Here is a 24,228-nt window from a genome sequence, read left to right as displayed (position 1 = left end):
GGAAATCTGAAGAGGAAAGAGCGCAAGCGCTTTAGGAGGGCTCAACCTTTTCAACCTGACCATCCGGTCCTCTGTGGCTCTCATGCGATGTCTAAGTATCGCCTCTAGATTAAAATTAGGTCCAACGCGTTTCGGGGCCAGAAAGCGCCCCTTCTTCATGGACTGGATTGCGAAAAACACCAAGCTCACTTTGTGATGAGGAAAACGTTTTATTTGAACAAAGGGCGTCGTCCGCCCTAAGTGGGTGGAGTTACGACACTGGGACTTCTGGGATTTGAAGTCCGTACAAAGTGAGAAGTTGTGATGCCCTTGAGTAGGGTGGTGTTTTCCAGCATGGTTATTGTTCGTTTAATCCTATAGTAGGAGAGGAGAGAATCCGTAGACATCGCTGTTTTAAAAATAATAACAACTTAGCATGCCTTACATATTTTGTGATTGACGCAGTGACACCCCTGAAAAGAGGGGGTAACAGGGAAAAATTGTTAAGGAGGAAGGAGACAAGGTACATAGTAGAATTGGATAGTAAATATCCTAATGGGGTAAACATCACAGAAGACCTACATAATTTTTTATAGGGCATATGTTACATTCTGATCAGTGTCAAATTCCTTGTAGCCTAAACTGATACAGTTTTTCCATATAGGAAATGAACGACTAGTTATTTAAAGACCTGACACTATTGTTTGGGATCATTAAATAGATGAAATATAGTAGCGATGATATTTTCAGCGAGAAAAATCCCAAGTTAACCAGACACCATATATATACATGTATACTTTTAAAGGTATCACTTGTAAATATTGCACATACACTTTGTGGGGATTAGAGTAAAAAGGTCTGCTTATTTATTATTTTTTTCAAGTACATGAAAGACCTTATAGGTATTAGTTAGAGGGTATTAAAGCTCATTACACTTTTAGTACAAGCACATGCCACATAGATATATAGAGGGAGAATGAATAGTGCATTACAAAAAGAAAGCAAATAATGGTAATATGAAAACATTGCAGTAATTTGTATATATAGTTTAGATATAAATGAAAGATAGATCATGAATATTGCATATTGGTTAAACTGATCATTAAATGGACGGTGCAAACTTAAATTCAGGATTGCGACAACAATTAGAGTATCAGCTGGGTACAGTTATGTAATTATTAACAATTGTATGGGGTATTGGTATCAATAGAGTATGTTGCATACTTTATAACAGTTCTGTGAATTTCTACGATTAGAAACTGCATTGGACAATGTTAGATCTATGATATACAAGGACATACAAATTCAGCCGAACAAATTGCACTAAAGCAGATATGACTAATGATCACTCCAGATTTAAAATATTTACAATATAGGAATGTATTTTAGATGTATATAATGTATATATGTATTTATTGTTCATTTTAAGTATTTATTGCACCAGCCACTTATTTGGATTTTTATCGGCATTCAAGCAGTTGAAAATTATCATTTTGCTGTGACATGACCATGCATTACGATCAACTATATTTACATACTGTATTGACACAGTTAGAAAGTGCAACTTTCCAATATTGGAAAATCATTTAAATGCTTTCAAGAATAATTTGCTTAGTATTTTCTCGATATCCATGTCTAAGGTCATGTGACTCACAAAAGGAGGTGGCATATGTAAACTATAAAAAAGTAGAGCTGACGCGGTGCTCGTTGTGTGGTGAAGAGCACTTGATGCTTGAAACGCGTCACCCAGAATTGTTGCAAGAATAAAATCATTGCCTTGCCTGAAACCGTGGGGTCCGCCTCTTCATTTCGCCGTGGTGGAGGTTTTGAAGGAGGCGGGGCTTGCAGCCGGCGAAGATGGTCGCAACCTAACAAGGCTCCCGACCCCCTGCCCACTAATCCGGCATTTCTCCTGTCATAGCCCTGGGAGCCCCCATCGGAGATCGGGCGCACAAAGGGGGAAACTCCTGAGCCTGCTCCGGTCGCGGAAAAGACCCGATCCTCTGCTTACTGTGAGGGCGATCTGGAGGCAGAGCTCCGATCCGGACATCCGCAAAATGGCGACGTCCCCGCGCCCGGCGAGGCGCTGCTAATCTCCCAGCCGACTCACCAACCTCTGCAACCAGCCTGTATGAGCTGATCCGGGGCGAGGAGCTGCATCGAGGTGAGTGCAGCGGCGGGAGTCTTCTTGGTGCGGAGCTGGGTCTGCTGACGATTCACGGCCGCGAGGAGGCCCCTCCCCCAGCCCGGCACCAGCCGAAGCGACTCCCCGGCTCCGGAGGCCTGAAGCGCCCGAGAACGGAGAGCCCTGAACTGCGCTGCTCCCTCCGCTTTCTGCTGGATCCGCAGCCCCGACCAGCGATCCAATCTGCGGCGATGCCCGGTGCACAGTGCCGCCCATCCCCCACCGCAACTCGGCGACCCTGAGGGGGGGGCCACACGAGCACGTTCATCTGCCCATCTTGGCGACCACTGCCTGTGCACCTCCCTGGACCCGGGACTCACAGGAGACAGCGGCTGCCGCCCCACCAACACTGCTGGGGGCTGAGAGCGCTGAGTCCGCTGCCCGCACGCCTGCATTGACTAGCCCGGAGCCCTATTGCATGTGCCCTGTGTAAAGAGCCCCGCCTCCGGATTGCGAGAGGAGACGGCTGATAGTCTTTGGAAAGTGACCACGGAGCGACGACCACGCCTGGGGACGGCCGGCGGCTCCGCGACCGACGTCCCCCCCCTCTGATGGTCACTGTGGGACTGGGAACACTTAGGCTGACCCCATAGGGTCTCGGCACTGCTGGGTATCGCGCTGTGGACGGCCCCCTGGCCCTTGCCCTCGTGGCTGAAATGCGGGGACCGTCTGGAAGTGGAGTGAACAGGGGCACCTACGCCTGGGATCCGCTCTGGCCCCCGCAAACACCACTCCGGGGACACCTTCCTGGGGAGGAGCGACGGAACCAGCGGATTACCATAGCCCCGAAGATTGCGCTAGGGAACAGCGCCAAGAACGGCCTAGCGGAAGGTAACTGAGAGTGGGACCCCATCCATTCGGGTGCTGAGCGGTGCCCACTGGCCTAACACATCGCCGCTACCGCTGCCGTCATCGGCCTGCCGGCCCCAGCTATCCTCGAGCTGCCACCCTCCCCGGGGACGACCACTGCCATACCCATCAGTATCACACGATCCGGATTTGGGTTTTTGGACTATCATTATGGGGAAGCCTCGGGGCCCGAAGGGGGAGGGGGAAGCTGGCTCGGAGAATCCTGATGACTCAGTGGCGGCCCCTCCGGATCTTCAGCGGATGCAGGACCGCATTCTGGAGGCTATTACCGCCACGAAAGAGGCCCTCCATCAGGACATATATATTTACAACAAGGGGTGGTGAGGGACAGAGTCTCTGAATTAAGCAGAAAGCTCTCACCCAGTCAAGAGATCAGGGCTAGATCCAACACCGTTTTTTAGCTCACTGCACCATCCCAGTTTCAGAACCTGACTGTATGTAAATTAGTCTGTTCCTGTCCCAGTGCATGATGGGAACAGGGCAAACCAAACTACAAAAGCCAATTCTTACACTGGGAAGGAAACAAGCTCCCGGGGACCGGTTTCTGGCATTACAGCCGTCTTCGGCCCGGTTTGCTTGAATCCTGATGGTGCAATGAGCAAGGGTCTCACATCTGAGAATACCCTTCCACGCTTAGGGTGGACAAAAATATTTACAACAAGGGGTGGTGAGGGACAGAGTCTCTGAATTAAGCAGAAAGCTCTCACCCAGTCAAGAGATCAGGGCTAGATCCAACACCGTTTTTTAGCTCACTGCACCATCCCAGTTTCAGAACCTGACTGTATGCAAATTAGTCTGTTCCTGTCCCAGTGCATGATGGGAACAGGGCATGCTACGGTCCCCGGTAGCTTGTCTCCTTTCTGGTGAAGAATTGGCTTGGTAGTTTAGTCTGCCCTGTTCCCATGATGCACTGGGCCAGGGACAGACTGATTTGCATATAGCCAGGTTCTGAGCTGGGATGGGGCAGTGAGATAAATAACGGTGATGGATCAAGCCCTGATCTTTGGACTGGGTAAGAGTGGTCTGTTTAACTCAGACACTCTGTTCATCACCACCCCCTTTTTGTAAATCGTTTTTGGCCACTATAGGTGTGGCAGGGTATACTCAGACATGAGTCCCTTTCTCACTGCTCCATCAGGATTCAAGCAAGCCGGGCCGAAGAAGGCTGAAATGCCAGAAACCGGTCCCCGGTAGCTTGTCTCCTTTCTGGTGAAGAATTGGCTTGGTAGTTTAGTCTGCCCTGTTCCCATGATGCACTGGGCCAGGGACAGACTGATTTGCATATAGCCAGGTTCTGAGCTGGGATGGGGCAGTGAGATAAATAACGGTGATGGATCAAGCCCTGATCTTTGGACTGGGTAAGAGTGGTCTGTTTAACTCAGACACTCTGTTCATCACCACCCCCTTTTTGTAAATCGTTTTTGGCCACTATAGGTGTGGCAGGGTATACTCAGACATGAGTCCCTTTCTCACTGCTCCATCAGGATTCAAGCAAGCCGGGCCGAAGAAGGCTGAAATGCCAGAAACCGGTCCCCGGTAGCTTGTCTCCTTTCTGGTGAAGAATTGGCTTGGTAGTTTAGTCTGCCCTGTTCCCATGATGCACTGGGCCAGGGACAGACTGATTTGCATATAGCCAGGTTCTGAGCTGGGATGGGGCAGTGAGATAAATAACGGTGATGGATCAAGCCCTGATCTTTGGACTGGGTAAGAGTGGTCTGTTTAACTCAGACACTCTGTTCATCACCACCCCCTTTTTGTAAATCGTTTTTGGCCACTATAGGTGTGGCAGGGTATACTCAGACATGAGTCCCTTTCTCACTGCTCCATCAGGATTCAAGCAAGCCGGGCCGAAGAAGGCTGAAATGCCAGAAACCGGTCCCCGGTAGCTTGTCTCCTTTCTGGTGAAGAATTGGCTTGGTAGTTTAGTCTGCCCTGTTCCCATGATGCACTGGGCCAGGGACAGACTGATTTGCATATAGCCAGGTTCTGAGCTGGGATGGGGCAGTGAGATAAATAACGGTGATGGATCAAGCCCTGATCTTTGGACTGGGTAAGAGTGGTCTGTTTAACTCAGACACTCTGTTCATCACCACCCCCTTTTTGTAAATCGTTTTTGGCCACTATAGGTGTGGCAGGGTATACTCAGACATGAGTCCCTTTCTCACTGCTCCATCAGGATTCAAGCAAGCCGGGCCGAAGAAGGCTGAAATGCCAGAAACCGGTCCCCGGTAGCTTGTCTCCTTTCTGGTGAAGAATTGGCTTGGTAGTTTAGTCTGCCCTGTTCCCATGATGCACTGGGCCAGGGACAGACTGATTTGCATATAGCCAGGTTCTGAGCTGGGATGGGGCAGTGAGATAAATAACGGTGATGGATCAAGCCCTGATCTTTGGACTGGGTAAGAGTGGTCTGTTTAACTCAGACACTCTGTTCATCACCACCCCCTTTTTGTAAATCGTTTTTGGCCACTATAGGTGTGGCAGGGTATACTCAGACATGAGTCCCTTTCTCACTGCTCCATCAGGATTCAAGCAAGCCGGGCCGAAGAAGGCTGAAATGCCAGAAACCGGTCCCCGGTAGCTTGTCTCCTTTCTGGTGAAGAATTGGCTTGGTAGTTTAGTCTGCCCTGTTCCCATGATGCACTGGGCCAGGGACAGACTGATTTGCATATAGCCAGGTTCTGAGCTGGGATGTGGCAGTGAGATAAATAACGGTGATGGATCAAGCCCTGATCTTTGGACTGGGTAAGAGTGGTCTGTTTAACTCAGACACTCTGTTCATCACCACCCCCCTTTTTGTAAATCGTTTTTGGCCACTATAGGTGTGGCAGGGTATACTCAGACATGAGTCCCTTTCTCACTGCTCCATCAGGATTCAAGCAAGCCGGGCCGAAGAAGGCTGAAATGCCAGAAACCGGTCCCCGGTAGCTTGTCTCCTTTCTGGTGAAGAATTGGCTTGGTAGTTTAGTCTGCCCTGTTCCCATGATGCACTGGGCCAGGGACAGACTGATTTGCATATAGCCAGGTTCTGAGCTGGGATGGGGCAGTGAGATAAATAACGGTGATGGATCAAGCCCTGATCTTTGGACTGGGTAAGAGTGGTCTGTTTAACTCAGACACTCTGTTCATCACCACCCCCTTTTTGTAAATCGTTTTTGGCCACTATAGGTGTGGCAGGGTATACTCAGACATGAGTCCCTTTCTCACTGCTCCATCAGGATTCAAGCAAGCCGGGCCGAAGAAGGCTGAAATGCCAGAAACCGGTCCCCGGTAGCTTGTCTCCTTTCTGGTGAAGAATTGGCTTGGTAGTTTAGTCTGCCCTGTTCCCATGATGCACTGGGCCAGGGACAGACTGATTTGCATATAGCCAGGTTCTGAGCTGGGATGGGGCAGTGAGATAAATAACGGTGATGGATCAAGCCCTGATCTTTGGACTGGGTAAGAGTGGTCTGTTTAACTCAGACACTCTGTTCATCACCACCCCCTTTTTGTAAATCGTTTTTGGCCACTATAGGTGTGGCAGGGTATACTCAGACATGAGTCCCTTTCTCACTGCTCCATCAGGATTCAAGCAAGCCGGGCCGAAGAAGGCTGAAATGCCAGAAACTGGTCCCCGGTAGCTTGTCTCCTTTCTGGTGAAGAATTGGCTTGGTAGTTTAGTCTGCCCTGTTCCCATGATGCACTGGGCCAGGGACAGACTGATTTGCATATAGCCAGGTTCTGAGCTGGGATGGGGCAGTGAGATAAATAACGGTGATGGATCAAGCCCTGATCTTTGGACTGGGTAAGAGTGGTCTGTTTAACTCAGACACTCTGTTCATCACCACCCCCTTTTTGTAAATCGTTTTTGGCCACTATAGGTGTGGCAGGGTATACTCAGACATGAGTCCCTTTCTCACTGCTCCATCAGGATTCAAGCAAGCCGGGCCGAAGAAGGCTGAAATGCCAGAAACCGGTCCCCGGTAGCTTGTCTCCTTTCTGGTGAAGAATTGGCTTGGTAGTTTAGTCTGCCCTGTTCCCATGATGCACTGGGCCAGGGACAGACTGATTTGCATATAGCCAGGTTCTGAGCTGGGATGGGGCAGTGAGATAAATAACGGTGATGGATCAAGCCCTGATCTTTGGACTGGGTAAGAGTGGTCTGTTTAACTCAGACACTCTGTTCATCACCACCCCCTTTTTGTAAATCGTTTTTGGACACTATAGGTGTGGCAGGGTATACTCAGACATGAGTCCCTTTCTCACTGCTCCATCAGGATTCAAGCAAGCCGGGCCGAAGAAGGCTGAAATGCCAGAAACCGGTCCCCGGTAGCTTGTCTCCTTTCTGGTGAAGAATTGGCTTGGTAGTTTAGTCTGCCCTGTTCCCATGATGCACTGGGCCAGGGACAGACTGATTTGCATATAGCCAGGTTCTGAGCTGGGATGGGGCAGTGAGATAAATAACGGTGATGGATCAAGCCCTGATCTTTGGACTGGGTAAGAGTGGTCTGTTTAACTCAGACACTCTGTTCATCACCACCCCCTTTTTGTAAATCGTTTTTGGCCACTATAGGTGTGGCAGGGTATACTCAGACATGAGTCCCTTTCTCACTGCTCCATCAGGATTCAAGCAAGCCGGGCCGAAGAAGGCTGAAATGCCAGAAACCGGTCCCCGGTAGCTTGTCTCCTTTCTGGTGAAGAATTGGCTTGGTAGTTTAGTCTGCCCTGTTCCCATGATGCACTGGGCCAGGGACAGACTGATTTGCATATAGCCAGGTTCTGAGCTGGGATGTGGCAGTGAGATAAATAACGGTGATGGATCAAGCCCTGATCTTTGGACTGGGTAAGAGTGGTCAGTTTAACTCAGACACTCTGTTCATCACCACCCCCTTTTTGTAAATCGTTTTTGGCCACTATAGGTGTGGCAGGGTATACTCAGACATGAGTCCCTTTCTCACTGCTCCATCAGGATTCAAGCAAGCCGGGCCGAAGAAGGCTGAAATGCCAGAAACCGGTCCCCGGTAGCTTGTCTCCTTTCTGGTGAAGAATTGGCTTGGTAGTTTAGTCTGCCCTGTTCCCATGATGCACTGGGCCAGGGACAGACTGATTTGCATATAGCCAGGTTCTGAGCTGGGATGGGGCAGTGAGATAAATAACGGTGATGGATCAAGCCCTGATCTTTGGACTGGGTAAGAGTGGTCTGTTTAACTCAGACACTCTGTTCATCACCACCCCCTTTTTGTAAATCGTTTTTGGCCACTATAGGTGTGGCAGGGTATACTCAGACATGAGTCCCTTTCTCACTGCTCCATCAGGATTCAAGCAAGCCGGGCCGAAGAAGGCTGAAATGCCAGAAACCGGTCCCCGGTAGCTTGTCTCCTTTCTGGTGAAGAATTGGCTTGGTAGTTTAGTCTGCCCTGTTCCCATGATGCACTGGGCCAGGGACAGACTGATTTGCATATAGCCAGGTTCTGAGCTGGGATGGGGCAGTGAGATAAATAACGGTGATGGATCAAGCCCTGATCTTTGGACTGGGTAAGAGTGGTCTGTTTAACTCAGACACTCTGTTCATCACCACCCCCTTTTTGTAAATCGTTTTTGGCCACTATAGGTGTGGCAGGGTATACTCAGACATGAGTCCCTTTCTCACTGCTCCATCAGGATTCAAGCAAGCCGGGCCGAAGAAGGCTGAAATGCCAGAAACCGGTCCCCGGTAGCTTGTCTCCTTTCTGGTGAAGAATTGGCTTGGTAGTTTAGTCTGCCCTGTTCCCATGATGCACTGGGCCAGGGACAGACTGATTTGCATATAGCCAGGTTCTGAGCTGGGATGGGGCAGTGAGATAAATAACGGTGATGGATCAAGCCCTGATCTTTGGACTGGGTAAGAGTGGTCTGTTTAACTCAGACACTCTGTTCATCACCACCCCCCTTTTTGTAAATCGTTTTTGGCCACTATAGGTGTGGCAGGGTATACTCAGACATGAGTCCCTTTCTCACTGCTCCATCAGGATTCAAGCAAGCCGGGCCGAAGAAGGCTGAAATGCCAGAAACCGGTCCCCGGTAGCTTGTCTCCTTTCTGGTGAAGAATTGGCTTGGTAGTTTAGTCTGCCCTGTTCCCATGATGCACTGGGCCAGGGACAGACTGATTTGCATATAGCCAGGTTCTGAGCTGGGATGGGGCAGTGAGATAAATAACGGTGATGGATCAAGCCCTGATCTTTGGACTGGGTAAGAGTGGTCTGTTTAACTCAGACACTCTGTTCATCACCACCCCCTTTTTGTAAATCGTTTTTGGCCACTATAGGTGTGGCAGGGTATACTCAGACATGAGTCCCTTTCTCACTGCTCCATCAGGATTCAAGCAAGCCGGGCCGAAGAAGGCTGAAATGCCAGAAACCGGTCCCCGGTAGCTTGTCTCCTTTCTGGTGAAGAATTGGCTTGGTAGTTTAGTCTGCCCTGTTCCCATGATGCACTGGGCCAGGGACAGACTGATTTGCATATAGCCAGGTTCTGAGCTGGGATGGGGCAGTGAGATAAATAACGGTGATGGATCAAGCCCTGATCTTTGGACTGGGTAAGAGTGGTCTGTTTAACTCAGACACTCTGTTCATCACCACCCCCTTTTTGTAAATCGTTTTTGGCCACTATAGGTGTGGCAGGGTATACTCAGACATGAGTCCCTTTCTCACTGCTCCATCAGGATTCAAGCAAGCCGGGCCGAAGAAGGCTGAAATGCCAGAAACTGGTCCCCGGTAGCTTGTCTCCTTTCTGGTGAAGAATTGGCTTGGTAGTTTAGTCTGCCCTGTTCCCATGATGCACTGGGCCAGGGACAGACTGATTTGCATATAGCCAGGTTCTGAGCTGGGATGGGGCAGTGAGATAAATAACGGTGATGGATCAAGCCCTGATCTTTGGACTGGGTAAGAGTGGTCTGTTTAACTCAGACACTCTGTTCATCACCACCCCCTTTTTGTAAATCGTTTTTGGCCACTATAGGTGTGGCAGGGTATACTCAGACATGAGTCCCTTTCTCACTGCTCCATCAGGATTCAAGCAAGCCGGGCCGAAGAAGGCTGAAATGCCAGAAACCGGTCCCCGGTAGCTTGTCTCCTTTCTGGTGAAGAATTGGCTTGGTAGTTTAGTCTGCCCTGTTCCCATGATGCACTGGGCCAGGGACAGACTGATTTGCATATAGCCAGGTTCTGAGCTGGGATGGGGCAGTGAGATAAATAACGGTGATGGATCAAGCCCTGATCTTTGGACTGGGTAAGAGTGGTCTGTTTAACTCAGACACTCTGTTCATCACCACCCCCTTTTTGTAAATCGTTTTTGGACACTATAGGTGTGGCAGGGTATACTCAGACATGAGTCCCTTTCTCACTGCTCCATCAGGATTCAAGCAAGCCGGGCCGAAGAAGGCTGAAATGCCAGAAACCGGTCCCCGGTAGCTTGTCTCCTTTCTGGTGAAGAATTGGCTTGGTAGTTTAGTCTGCCCTGTTCCCATGATGCACTGGGCCAGGGACAGACTGATTTGCATATAGCCAGGTTCTGAGCTGGGATGGGGCAGTGAGATAAATAACGGTGATGGATCAAGCCCTGATCTTTGGACTGGGTAAGAGTGGTCTGTTTAACTCAGACACTCTGTTCATCACCACCCCTTTTTGTAAATCGTTCTCCATCAGGACATAGCACAAGTGGCCACGAGCCTTGGCCTCCTGCGAGCGGACCATGGAAAATTGTCGGACAGGGTTAAGACCACGGAATCGGCCCTGGAGGAACTAATTCCCGCACACAAAACTGTGGAGGGTCAGTTAACAGTGGCTTTAGACAGAATACAGACCCTTGAACGTCGTGCAGAAGATACAGAAAACCGCAGCAGACGGAACAACGTTCGCCTTGTGGGCCTTCCAGAAAAAAAAGAGGGCCCTGACATTGTGGACTACGTGACCACTTGGCTACAGACGGAGGTGGCGCCTGAAGGCCTCTCTCCCTTTTTCACCATTGAAAGAGCCCACCGGGTGCCTGCCAAACCACCCAACCCGGGCCAGCCGCCCCGTCCAATAGTCATCAAACTGCTGCACTACAAAGATAGAGACTGGCTGCTGCAGCGAGCGAGAATGGCGGGCCCCTTCCAAGTAGATAATTGCAAGGTAACTCTGTTCCCGGACTATACCTTCGAGACCCAGAAGTTACGGGCCTCCTTCTTATCCATCAAGAAAGAACTTCGGACCGAGGGCCTACAATACTCGCTCCTCTTCCCGGCCAGGCTGCGGGTGGTGGTAGATGAAAAATCCCTGTTTTTCCCTACATCGGCGGACGTATGGGCCTGGTGGGACATGTACAAAGCCGGAACAGATGGAGCGCGCATGAGAGAGGAGGAGGAAAGACTGCAACTGCCCTTGCGGAGGTCTCGAAGGACGCGGAGCCGCAAGCGGAAGACCAACAAACCTACAGTCTCACAGACCGAGAGCGAACGGAAGGCCGCACTGCAAGCAGTAATTGACTTATCGGGGGCTGTCTTGACCCAATCGGAGAGGGCCTCGGGATCAGAAACTCGAGCTACAGAATCTGAAACTGAACTGTCGGAATTCGGAGGTTCGAAGGGCCCAGAGATTACTCCGCAAACTTCGGGGGAGATTGTTGAGGGATAGGGGGGCTCTGCCGGCCCAGAATGGCCCTACGATAATGGACTTTGCTGACCTGCTGACCGGAGCAGGCTGACCTTGGGACACTGATGCTGTGAGTACCACTGTTTGGTGGGCGGGGGGGGGAAGGAGACTGAGATCCACCCCGGTAGCCAACTCGTGCCTCTTAGGGCCCATAAGGCCTCCGCAGTGCAGACTGCGGGTTAAGTGCGGACAAGGGCACAGTTGCCCGCGTATGGTTTGGATGGGAGCGACTCTAGCACAGTTGGGTCCTGTTCTGGGGGAGGGGGGGGAGCCCGAGGCAGTTGGGGGAGCCGTGGGCGCAGTTACGAGTGGGGGGATGGGGGCTGTTGTTGTGGGGAGGTGGGTTTGTGTCATCATGAGTGATCGGGTGTACGGACATTGCGGAAAGTACCATACTGCATGGGACAATGACTAATACAGGAACGATAAAATGTGTAACCTGGAATGTGAGGGGGCTCCACACCATGTCCAGACGCCACAAAATACACGCCTACTTGGATCGAAGGGGGTCCACATTGCGCTACTGCAAGAGACACATCTAACGAAACAGGAGGGGATAGCACTGCAACGCAGGTGGAGGGGCCACTTGTTTAACACTACATATTCGGCCTTCGCTAGAGGGGCTTTGATCTGGATTACAGCGGGTACCCCATTCCAAATTACCCGTCAGGTGGCGGATCCAGAGGGAAGGTTCGTGGCGGTGGAGGGGACCCTTAGAGGGCGCCACATAGTACTTTGCAGCGAGTATGCACCTAATGTAGACCAGACTGCGTATTATGCGCAACTTTCCCGGGAGTTGGCCAGTTACCTCGCAGGCCCTGTCCTACTGGGGGGCGACCTTAATTCGGTGTTAGACGTGGACCTGGACAGATCACACCCTCCATTACACTCGTCCCCAGTGCGCAGATTGGCGAAGTGTAGGTTGGACTGGCAGGGACAGTGGGGATTGACGGATGCTTGGCGCGCACAGCACCCAACAGAACAAGACTACTCTTTCCACTCAGGCCTCCACGACCTCCACGTCCGTATAGACGCCTTCTTGTGCTCTCCGCTTGTGCTCCCTGCAATCGCCCGCACTGAATACCTAGCGCGCACGATATCGGATCACAACCCCCTGCTGCTATCGCTAGATTGGATGACTAAAATCCCCAAGGTCCCAACGTGGCAGCTCCGACCGGATACGTTAGATGACCCCCCGTTCCGCAAGGCATTGAGGAAGAGGATTGAACACTATTTTGCCGAAAACGACAGATCTACTGCCTCTAGAGCCACGGAATGGGACGCGCTAAAGGTTGTCATCCGCGGACACTGTATCGGAAAATTTGCGGGCGCCCGCAAGACGTTGCTAGACGACTTGGACAGGGCGGAACACACTCTGCGCGAGACCGAGCGAGCGCGCCCGGAGCGCCCCGACGTTCAGGACGCCCTCTGTACGGCGAGGGAGGCGATGGCGATAGAACTAGAACGGCTTCGCAGTTTTGATTACCGGACGTATTTGGTGAGAACGCACGCTGAAGGGGATAAAGCGGGGACCCTGCTGGCTTGGCTCGCCAACCCCGCCAGACGGAGCCACCCGATTCTGGCCATATCAGGGGGAGATGGCACGCTGCGAACCACGCAATCGGCGATCCTAGACAGTTTCAGGGCCTATTATGAGCACCTATATAGAAGCGCGCTCGGTGACAAAGATCGGGATATAGCGGCCTTCCTAGAAGACCTGCAGTTACCGCAACTAGACCAGGACCAGGCGAAAGTATTAGGAGGCCCGATAGAGCTACTTGAAATCAGGGGTGCGATAAAGAAGATGGCCCGAAACAAGACCCCCGGCCTTGACGGACTGCCCATTGAGTTTTATGGACAGTACCTAGACCAGCTGGGCCCCCGCCTGCAAATTATCTACGCAGAGGCTAAGCTTAGAGGACGGCTACCAAGCTCGATGCGCGAAGCACTGATGATCCCCCTACTGAAACCGGGAAGAGAGGGCACTGACACGGCATCTTACCGACCGTTGTCCATGCTAACCACAGATTACAAAATCCTGAGTACGGTACTAGCCAACAGGCTGCTACAGCACATGCAGACCCTAGTCCACAGAGACCAGTCCGGGTTTATACCCAAGCGTAATACCAGCCACAACATTAGGAGATTGACCCGTCTGCTATCTGCCCCACCGCCAGCGGCCGGGACCCCCCTGGTATTAGCGGTGGATATAGAGAAGGCTTTTGATAGCCTGGAATGGGGTTACCTCTATAGAGTCCTGCGACGCTTTGGACTCGGAGAGGGTTACATACAATGGACGCAGGTCTTATATGCTGGAGCGAAGGCAAGAGTGAAGGTGGGTGCCCTGGTATCGGACCAATTCGAGGTGCTACGCGGCACCAGGCAAGGCTGCGCATTATCTCCACTGCTATTTGCCCTAGCTGTGGAACCCCTGGCGGCGATGGCTAGGAAGAGCATCTACTATGCAGGTCTGTCTCATGGCGGAACACATCACTTTATCTCGCTATATGCGGATGACCTCCTGCTTTTCTTGGAGAACGCCGACGAGGCACTGTCAGGAGCCGAAAGGCTTCTGAGGCGCTTTGGAGAGATATCTGGCTTGAGGGTTAACTGGGCAAAGACTTGCTTATTCCCCCTGCGAAAACATGAACCTCAGCCCCCTCTCTGTCCCTCCCTGCGGTGGGAGCCTGACTGCCTGGACTACCTGGGAGTACATGTTTACCACGACGAGGCGGACATGCTTGATGGGAACGTCGGACGATGTATCCGAGCCTTGAAAGGCAATATGTCCTTCTGGGCCACCCTCCCGTTATCGGTAACAGGCTGCATATCGCTGCTGAAAATGGTGGCATTGCCTCGCTTACTGTATTATTTCCGGACCTTGCCTGTTTGGATCCCAGCCGCGACTTTCCGGCTGCTGCGGTCACTGATTATTTCCTTCCTATGGGGCGCGGGCAGGCGGAGAGTGGCACTATCCACCCTAACCCGCCCAAAGGACGAGGGAGGCCTAGCTGTCCCAGACTTTGAGCTTTATTATTTGGCGGCTCAGCTCCAGACCTTCACGCAAGAAATTGCTAGAGTTTACCGCGGACCGGAACATGACCGAGACAGCGGCATTCCCCGACATGTGCTGGCCTTTATTGCCCTACGGCAAAAATTGCCGTTGAGGGACCTGCCTTTGGAAGAACGAACTCTCCGCCTCTGCTGGAACCGTTCGGCGAAACGCGCAGGGATCCGATGCCCTTACGCACCTGAGATTCCCCTCGGTATGTTAACGGCGCTTCCCCACGGGGGCGACTGGTCACACCTGCAGGGATGGGAAGAAGCGGGACTGCAGGTGGTGGGAGACTTATATGAGGACGGAGCGTTGATCCCATATCAGGCGCTGCAAGAAAGTTTCGACCTCCCACGAGGCGACTACTTATTGCATGCGGCAATAGTGCGTGCCATTCAAGGCCATTGGGGAATGGGTTTAGCAGAGCCACCGACAGCCCAGGCCTGCCAGTACGTCATGATGTCGGCGGGCACCTATAAGGAGGTTACATGCCTGTATTCGAGGATGCTGCGGGAGCCACTGCAACCACTGACTACTTTGAAAGCCAAGTGGGAGCGGGATTTGCAGATGGAGACCCCGGACACCACATGGCTACAGTTGGTAAGGCGAGCTAGGAAGAGCACGAGGAACGCACGTTTCCAGCTTATCCATTTTTATGTCCTCCATAGGGCTTACCTTACCCCGGGCAACATTCAAAAGTACTTTGGGGCAGAGGAGGCCGCTTGTCCGCGCTGCAACGCACTAGGGGCAGATCTGCCTCATATGCTCAGAGAATGCCCCCACCTACAGGATTATTGGCGGGAAGTCGACGACACTCTGAATGATACCACAGACAGGGACCTCCACTACACTACGGCAGTCAGCGTCCTGCATTGGTTCCCGCATACACCTAAAAATAGGATGTCGAGCAAGTTCATAGACATGGGCCTTCTATTGGCCAAACGGGAATTGACGAGGGGATGGAAGGCGAAGACGAGCCCGACCCATCGGAGATGGCTCGCTGAATTTTTGAAATGGGCGGCGAGCGAGAGCACAATTAGGTACCAGCTGGCGCGCAGGAGTGCAGACGAGCGAGCCTTGGAGGCGGCTATGGAATGGGAACTTTTAGTGCAAGCGCTGCGCGATAGCACACTAGAAGAGGAGGAGGAGGAACCTGAGGGGCCAACTAACACCGCCATCGACCAGGGGAGGCCCCCATCCACACCAGTGACACACACACAATAGATAATTGGAACCCACTGATCACGGTTCTCCAACCTCAGTTCCTGACCGAGAACGACTGATGACACACGGGAAGGGAGGGGGGTGACTAGGGTATGGGGGGGGAGGGGGGACTCCCATCAAGTAGTGTAGTTGGGATTTAGGTATAGGCACTACAAGGTGAGGGGGGTTGGGGAGAAAAATTAAAAGCAGACAACGGGAAGCCCCACAGACGTCATGCGATGTCCTTTGAAAGTGAACATGTATTGCTCTGAGATTCCGCCGCCCAACCCCCGGGTTATGGGCTGAACGGCTGTGTACATCTAATGGGATCCTTAAAACGAATAGTGGGGGTCATCTCGATGTTGATACTAATGTGATTGGTTATACTGTGCTTGGTTCTGCAATAAAAATTGTTTACAAAAAAAAAAAAAGTGGAGGTTTTGAAGACTGTTGCAAAATAAATATATATATATATATATATATATATATATATATATATATATATATATATATATATATATATATATATATATACTGTACATTGAGCAACGCAACAGCAGGCTCCTGAACTCCCTTCCACTGAACTCTTGAATGTCAGCGCTACTTGTGGAGACCCTGCAGGAGATAGGAACCAAAGAAATGGAAAAACAAATGGCTTTAAAGCAAGCACGGTCTCACCTCTTGCTTTATAATCATTTGTTGTACTCTGTAAAACAATAAAATTGTTTATTAAAAAAAATCATTTATTGTTTTGCATTTATTGTTTTGCATTGTTTGTAAAGTGCAAAAGCGCGGCAAGCAGGAAACGCATCCACTTGGCCCGCGGCCCCAGGACAAAACCAGCATCTATCAGCATTAAAAACAGCTCTCTATCAGCCCCCTGAAAAATGCCCAGGTGCCAGTATGGCCAGGCCAAGCCTGAAAGAGGCAGTCCTTCTATGCGAAGCCGGTTCTTGCCCCGGTGAAGCAAGAAGCAGTGTCAGTGGTAGAAAATGATAGCACCTCAAGAAATGTTTTGGGTACCTGCAGTTAATATTTTATTATTTATTTGTTTTTTTACAAATTAACCACGGAACCGAGGCTATCCTTGCACCACCTGTTGGGTCAAGCTGGAGGAACTTCGTTCCTTGCCGATCATCTTAGCAGAACGGCTTTTTGGTGCCCCTACACAAAACATTGTTGTTTGTTAATATTAATACGCAATTTAACTTAGTGGCATTTTCATTAACATTGGAAGGATGAAAGCATGCGCTGACAAGGCAGGGATCTGATCCTATGATTTGCAGGTCACAGAAAGCTATTGGTGTGGAGTGCCACAGACCTTTATTAAAATATATATGATTAGTTTCAGGGCTAATCTGTAACAAATTAGAGTCATAATTCAAAAAATAAGAGCTGTTTAAATAATACTAATAATATTAAACCATTTGTAAAGCACCTGGCTACACAAAAAACAGGGTGTCCCTGCGCTAACTACTGCTAGATTTCAAGAGGCAGATGTTAAAAAGACCAGGGAAGGAAGAAGACAGGAAGGTTAAGTAATAGGGAACAGAAACGTTTTGAGTTTCCCACGGGATATAGTTTCAGAGGGTTCCATTCGGAGGTAGAGCGGAAGTTAATTCCAATGTTTAGAAACCAGGGGCCTCATTTATGAGGCCTTGCGTCAGTTTTGCGCTGCGGATGCGTCACTTTTTGTGACGCATCGGCGGCGTAAAACATGCGCCTTGTTGCGCCATATTTAAAAAGTGACGCATCTAGGTAGATGCGTCACTTTTTAAAACCCTGCGCCACATTATGCCTGCGTCAGGTATAATGTATGAAAAGGGGGCGTTCCCCCGCAAAAAGCCTCGTAATAGTGACGCAGTGAAATCTATGAGATTTCACTGCGTCACTTTTAGGATGCGGTTGCGTCAAAATCTTGCGCCTGCCTCACAGCAGGCGTAAGACTGACGCAAGCTCTTTCACATGGGGCTTTCCCCATGTGAAAGGACGCATTGCTGGAGTTGCGTCACTTTTGTGACACACTCCAGCAATGCGTGACTTTTGCGCTTACAGATGCGTCAGAAATACTGACGTATCTGTAAGTCCTTGCGACATGATGCGTCATACATTAAATATGACGCATCATTGGTGTCGCAAGGAGTGCGCAGTGAAAAGTGACGCATCGCTGTTTTCACGCAGCGATGCGTCACTTTTCATAAATGAGGCCCCAGGTACCTAAAAGAACAGCCACCCATCCTGGCTCTGGTGATACAGGGAAGTTTAAACAGCATCGCGCCGGACGATCTCAGATTCCGGATGGGGCGATGTACAGTGAGAAGATTCTTCAAGTAGCCTGGGCCTTTGCCCTGGGCGATACGGTGCGCAAAACAAAGGGCTTTGAACTTAATCCGTTCCCTGACAGGAAGCCAGTGAAGCTTAGCCAGGGCGGTCTTCCCAGATGCTCTGCGAGGAAGTCTGAGCACAAGGGGTGCGGCGGCGTTCTGAACGCACTGAAGTTGATGAAGGCCTTTTTTACTCAGACCTAAAAGCAGAGCATTCCCATAGTCAAGGTGGGGGGTCACCAAGGCATGGACAATAGTCTTTCTGGCACCGATAGGGAGGAGATCTAAAACCTTCCGAAGCACCTTCAGTATGCTGAAGCACCTACCAGTCACCTTGCTAACATGGGACTTATAAGAAAGGTCTGAGTCAAGTATTACGCCAAGATTTCTTACCGAATCCACAGGAAGAGGAGGGCTGCCCAATTCAGTGGGCCACCACATGTGTGACCATGCTGATGCTGCTTTCCCAACCACCAGCAGTTCTGATTTTTCGCCATTTAGGCGCAGGCAATTGTTGTTCATCCATGAAACCACTGATGACAAACAGTTGGAAAAATTCGTGGCATCTTCTTTGTGGTCGGGCGTTAGCTTGAACATCAGTTGGGTGTCATCAGCATAGCTGACAATGCCCACCCCAAACGCCTCCACTACCTGAGCCAGGAGTTCCATATAGATATTAGACAAGGTAGGGCTCAAACTCGAGCCCTGGGGAACCCCATGGCTTACCTTCCTGAAGGAAGATTTGAAAGGTGGGCAGTGCATCTGGAAGCTCTTTTTGGCCAGGAAGGATCGTATCCAGGCCTGTGCCGATCCTACCACCCCCATATCAGAAAGACGAGACAGCAACGTTGTGTGCAGCACGGTGTCAAAGGCTGCACTAAGATCTAATAAAACCAACGCTGCTGTCTCTCCTTCATCCACTATCTGTCTAAGGCACTCAGTGGAGTAGAGAACGGCTGACCCAGTAGAGTAGCTGGCTCTGAATCCCGATTGTGAGGGATGGAGGAGGGATTCCTTCTCCAGATATTCCATGAGCTGCCCATTAACTACCTTTTGTACGATTTTTGAGCAGAAGGGAAGAAGGGAAATGGGGCAAAGATTTTGAAATTGAGAGATATGGATATTGGGTTTCTTTTTTTAAAGGAATAACCTGGGCTGTTTTCCACGCATCCAGTACGCAGCATTCTTAGAAAGACAGTGTCACAATGTTAAACATATTCCCATTTTGGTGACTTGAACCCAGATTTATTTAAGGATTGTGCTGCCCTTGCTTCACACAAACAGCTACTCAATCCTTAAGTCAGATTTACCAAGCCACGCAAGGCCATCTTGAATACCCCTGCACGGGCAGGGAAATCCAGAGTAATGCAAGGTAACGCAGGTCGCTGCCTCTGATCTGGGAAGGCGATACATGGGTGTAGCGTGGGAGTTCTCATGCATCCACCCATGATTTTTTGAGCATTCCCAGATTTACCAAGACTGGTAAACTTGGGAATTGGTCAAACTCGGACGCCTTCCCAATAAAAGCGAAGAAGGACAAATATTTTCTCCTTGTTTTTTCCTCTTTCCAAGTGTACTGCAAACTTACAAGAAAGAAAGCGCTTCTAAGGGCGGTTTTTGTGCACGAAGGTGTCCCTTCCGGCACAAGAATAATCCTGCTTGCAACACAGGCACCCTTGCACCGTGGCAGAAGGGGGCTTGCACTGGCTTTAGGCTGCACGCTGCACCAGCAAAGGGAAAGAGCAGGAATGTGCATTCCTGCCCTCTCAATTTGATGCAGCGCAAAAAGATGCCTCACTACTTTGTGTCAAATAAGAAAAAATCTAGTTCTAGGTAAATACAAAGATTATTAGATTGTCAGACTAGAAATTGACACATTCTGGCAGGCGTAGGATTTAAAAAGTACATTGAGGACCAACCATAACCTATGTATACACCCTATGATTGACTTATGCCCTACTGCTGTTATTCATAATAATAAAAATATTTTAAATTTTAAAAAAAACAAAAAACATTGAGGCAGTGTCCCTTTATGTGACGTCACGTGTATAGCCCGCTCACTTATTTTGTTATGGGCTGTGGTTTGCTCGCTCTTCTTCATAAACAGTAGATAGTAAACAAACCTTTTCATAGGTGGGTCCTCACAAAATTTCGATTTAACCAAGCTCACCTTCTGCTAGGAGACTATGAAAAATGGTGTAAGCCCCATGAATGTGCTCCCTGCAAATGTGATCACTTCTCAGATCAGGATTTATTACATTTTGTATTCTTCTGCCCCTTATATAAGGATGGGAGGGAAAGATACATTAAACCAATTCTGAGAGGCCAAGATTTTATGCAGGTTAAACCAGCCTTATTGTATTTGCAGCTCATGGAAACTACAGTAGTAATGTATGGGGTAGCCAACTTCCTGACAATGTCAATCCGATCAAAACAAAAAAGATTAAGTTTGAATAATTAAAGTTGATTGATTGCTGGAACTAAACAATAGTAATTCTGACCCATGTTAAATATGAACTCATGATCCGCACGTTTTGCACTTTTCCCCCAGGCTGCTATCACTTTGTACATAGAACTGTAATGATATCCTTGTTTGTTAATATCTTAAACTTTGTATACCGTTAAGGCCTTATAAGATTGTTATTATTGTTAATATGATGGTAATGATGTTTTTATATGAATTCTTCTCTTTTTAATATCAACTTTTAACATGATTTTAATAACTTGTTCGTATGATTGAAAGTGGTTCTGTAGCATACTTTTATGATTTTAAAACAATCGAATAAAGTGTTTTTGACTCTGACTCTGACTCATAAACAGTACCTCCTCTCTGGTTTCAGTGCCCCTTCCAGAGCCGAAGACCCTCCAGGAGGTGCGAGTGGGCTTCATAGATCGGCAGACGTGTGATACATTGTACCAGATTGGCTCTGACCCAAGCCTGGCCCGTCCCATGATACAAGAGGACATGGTTTGCGCTGGCTATGCGGAGGGCCAGAAAGATTCCTGCACTGTAAGTAATGCATGGGTTTGGTGGTGTGCTTGTTTTCAATGTGAGTGAGATAACATTCAGACAGGGCTTTAGCACATTGGCCCCTTTACCTCCAGTTATTAACAAGCATTGATAAAGGCAGAAGATCTGGCTTATATATAAAAGTTTAACTGCCTCTTATTGATTAAAGAATGTGGGCCTGATTCACAAAGGTAACTTTATGACTTTCAGTATGCACAAAGGGCATTTTCTACTCGTAAATGGCCTTTGTGAATACTGAAAGTCGTAAAGTTCGACGTTCGGAATTCACAAAGAGCATTTACGAGTAGTAAATGCCAACAGCGAAAGTCGTAAAGTTAGACTTTCGTCTAACTTTACCTTTGTAAATCGGGCCCTGTGTGTGTATATGTGTATTGTGGCTGGGCGATGGCAAGCGTGCAAGAACTAGTCAATGTGTGGCTTGATGGATGCTTGAGTGGCAGCATGAATGAGTGAATACATGGATAAAAGTATCCATTCATCCACCAATTGACTCATTCTCGCATTCATCTACTAACCCATCTGCAATATCAATCACCCAAACTCACCAGTCAATGAGGAGACACTTTCAGTTGTAATCCAGTTTTGGCGTTTGCATATAACTTTTCTGAAATGTGCTTGTGCTTGTTGCAGTTCTGATACAAAAATTAAGGAAATATGTTTTGTCGTATAAATAAAAAATGGATACATGCCTTCATTCTCGAACAACAAAACCTGTGCAACAGTGAAAATCTTTGTGAGACATGAGTAGGCTATACTGTTAAGAAAGTTACATATAAATGTGAGTTTTACAAGGTTAGTGAGGAGTGTCACGGCTCTCCATTCACTCAAACCACTGTTCGACTGAGTAGAAACTTTCCTTCATGATTTGTTAAAACCCTTGCAAACACCACAGATAAAAATGTTACAACATGTACAATAAAAAATTTTTTAAAAACAGATTCCTGTAGATAAACGCACCCGATATCCTAGTTTATAAAACTCTATTGTAGGTGCACTATCCATAACTCCTATAGTGGTGTTCCCATAAGGAAACTGTAGTCCTGGTTTAAAATAGCGTTTGAGGCCCGGATTAGCTAACCTATGGGCTACTCCCCTTATGATGACAATTTTATTTTATTATTTTTTTTCTCTCCAATAAACTGTCCATGTGCCTGTCTGCCCCGCAAAAGGAGTTTGTCCAACAACTGTTATGGTAAGCAAGGGGTCTGTGTCTTAGGCCGAGGAAGCATTGAGCAACGCGATCCATGAACCTAACCAGTGCGCAATTTAGGATGATGTTCGTGGGATGAAAGCAGGCCAACACTGCACCTTTACATGATCTGACCTCCTTGTCGATCCAACCCCTTCGTAGAAGAGCCCTTCTTTCCATCAAGAGGTTAGGACACAAACACAGTACATGCAGTAGATCTTCCCTATGTTGGCCACAAAGCCGGCATGTTTCCAGGGCACAGTCTCTTTTCCATTTGGGAAGGTGGCAAATCAATGGAATCACCCCATTCTCAGTTTTAAAAAGAGGAGCTTGGTGTGTACACTGAAGGTGAGAGTTAGATAAGTGATGTTTAAGCTGTGCGTAAGTGCTTTGCTAGCCTCTTAAATTCGTTTTGGCTTACATGCAAGTCCCAGAGCTCACTCAGGCCGAGGATACTGAGCCCACAGGTCAAATAGCGCTACCCCGCTAACCATCGTCTTGTGTTCAGCTGGGTCCATAAGTGGTTAGCCAAGCAGCCCTCCTTTGGTGCCCTCAGCTTGCGACAGCTCATTTAAAAAGTCGGCATTCGGCCCATTGTCTGTTTGCAGATGCTGAATTCCAGGCTGATTTGTGCCGGAGAAGTGTGGACTCATACAGCTTTTCCGATTGGCTTCTCACCAAACAGCAACACCGCCATTTTGTAGTGTTGTCGTAGTGGCCTGTAACCTAAATCCTTCATCTTGACGGTCTTTCTGGTGCAAATGGACTTACTGGACAATGCGTGACCCTGGAATGCGCCTTGTACCCCCTTAACCCTGGTAAAATGGATTCCTGAGAAAATCTACTATTTGTATATATATGTATATAGAGATAACTCTAACCACTAGTATATGTAGTAGACCTTTGTACTCACTACCATTCCTATGTGATTCTTAGAGTTTATCCATGTGTATCTCTTCCTTGAGTGACTTTACAACTTGTACATTTGCAATGTTTCTATTTGTATCTCTTCCCTGTGTGACTTTACAACTTGTACTTTTGCAATTTTTTTCCTGTTTGTATCTTTTATGTAACTCATGTAATCCTAAATCCTTATGTATCGCAACCGGTTCTTTTGTAAAGCGCTCTTACACCTTCAGGTAATGTTCGCGCTATAGAAAATCGCTTTAAATAAATAAATAAAAAGGTAGCTGCAAGGTCATTCTAAAAATTCTTGCAACTATTTTATCTAGTTGGCCACAGTCTAGCCCTTTTAGCACCTCACTTCCATACGTTAGAGTTGGAATGACTTTTGCCTAGGCCGCCTGAAGGGTTGGAGCAAAGGTTGGGCCAAATAATTTCTTGTGAATGGAGCTGAGTGCAAATTCTAACGCAGTTCCTTTCTTTTTTGTTCACCGAGTTGGCTCTTGTATCTGCCATTATTGTTAAAGAAGTCTCCTAAGTACTTGTGGCAGCTGGTTTCTTCAATTCTTTCCGAGTTTAAGACCCATGCCTGCTTCTTTGGCCTTCCTGAGTGAACCGCCAGGATTTTAGTTTTCTTATTGTTAATCTGAAGCCCATTCCTGTTTGAATATACAGCGGTTGCATCCAGGAGCTGTTGTAGACCTATCTTTGAGTGGCTTAAAAGAACCACGTCATTGGCATACAGTAAGTTTGACAGGAGGAGACAAGCTAGTTTGGGTGAGTGGGAGTTAGCTAGATTCAGGGCTTCCGGGAGATAAAATAAGAATAAGTTCAAAAGTGTGGG

At 48.8% G+C, this 24,228-nt stretch overlaps 1 protein-coding gene across 3 annotated transcripts in view; it reads left to right on the top strand.

Moving 5' to 3' along the window:
* The window catches only part of LOC147703659 (serine protease 27-like), a 337,557-nt gene that overhangs the window by 167,937 nt on the left and 145,392 nt on the right, over positions 1–24,228 (top strand). For 2 of the 3 annotated variants that reach the window (XM_086931995.1, XM_086931996.1), the window contains exon 6: positions 21,102–21,271. In XM_086931995.1, the coding sequence (XP_086788121.1) occupies positions 21,102–21,271 (170 nt within the window). Of the gene's footprint in view, positions 1–21,101; positions 21,272–23,089; positions 23,686–24,228 lie in introns of those variants that run through there. The other variant, XM_086931997.1, reaches the window with a different exon arrangement.

The sequence above is a fragment of the Lissotriton vulgaris genome, chromosome 7 (genome assembly GCF_964263255.1).
Source record: "Lissotriton vulgaris chromosome 7, aLisVul1.2, whole genome shotgun sequence".
Lineage (NCBI taxonomy): Eukaryota > Metazoa > Chordata > Amphibia > Caudata > Salamandridae > Lissotriton > Lissotriton vulgaris.
The sequence above is the reverse complement of the archived record's forward strand: the minus strand, read 5'-3'. Positions and strand labels throughout refer to the sequence as shown.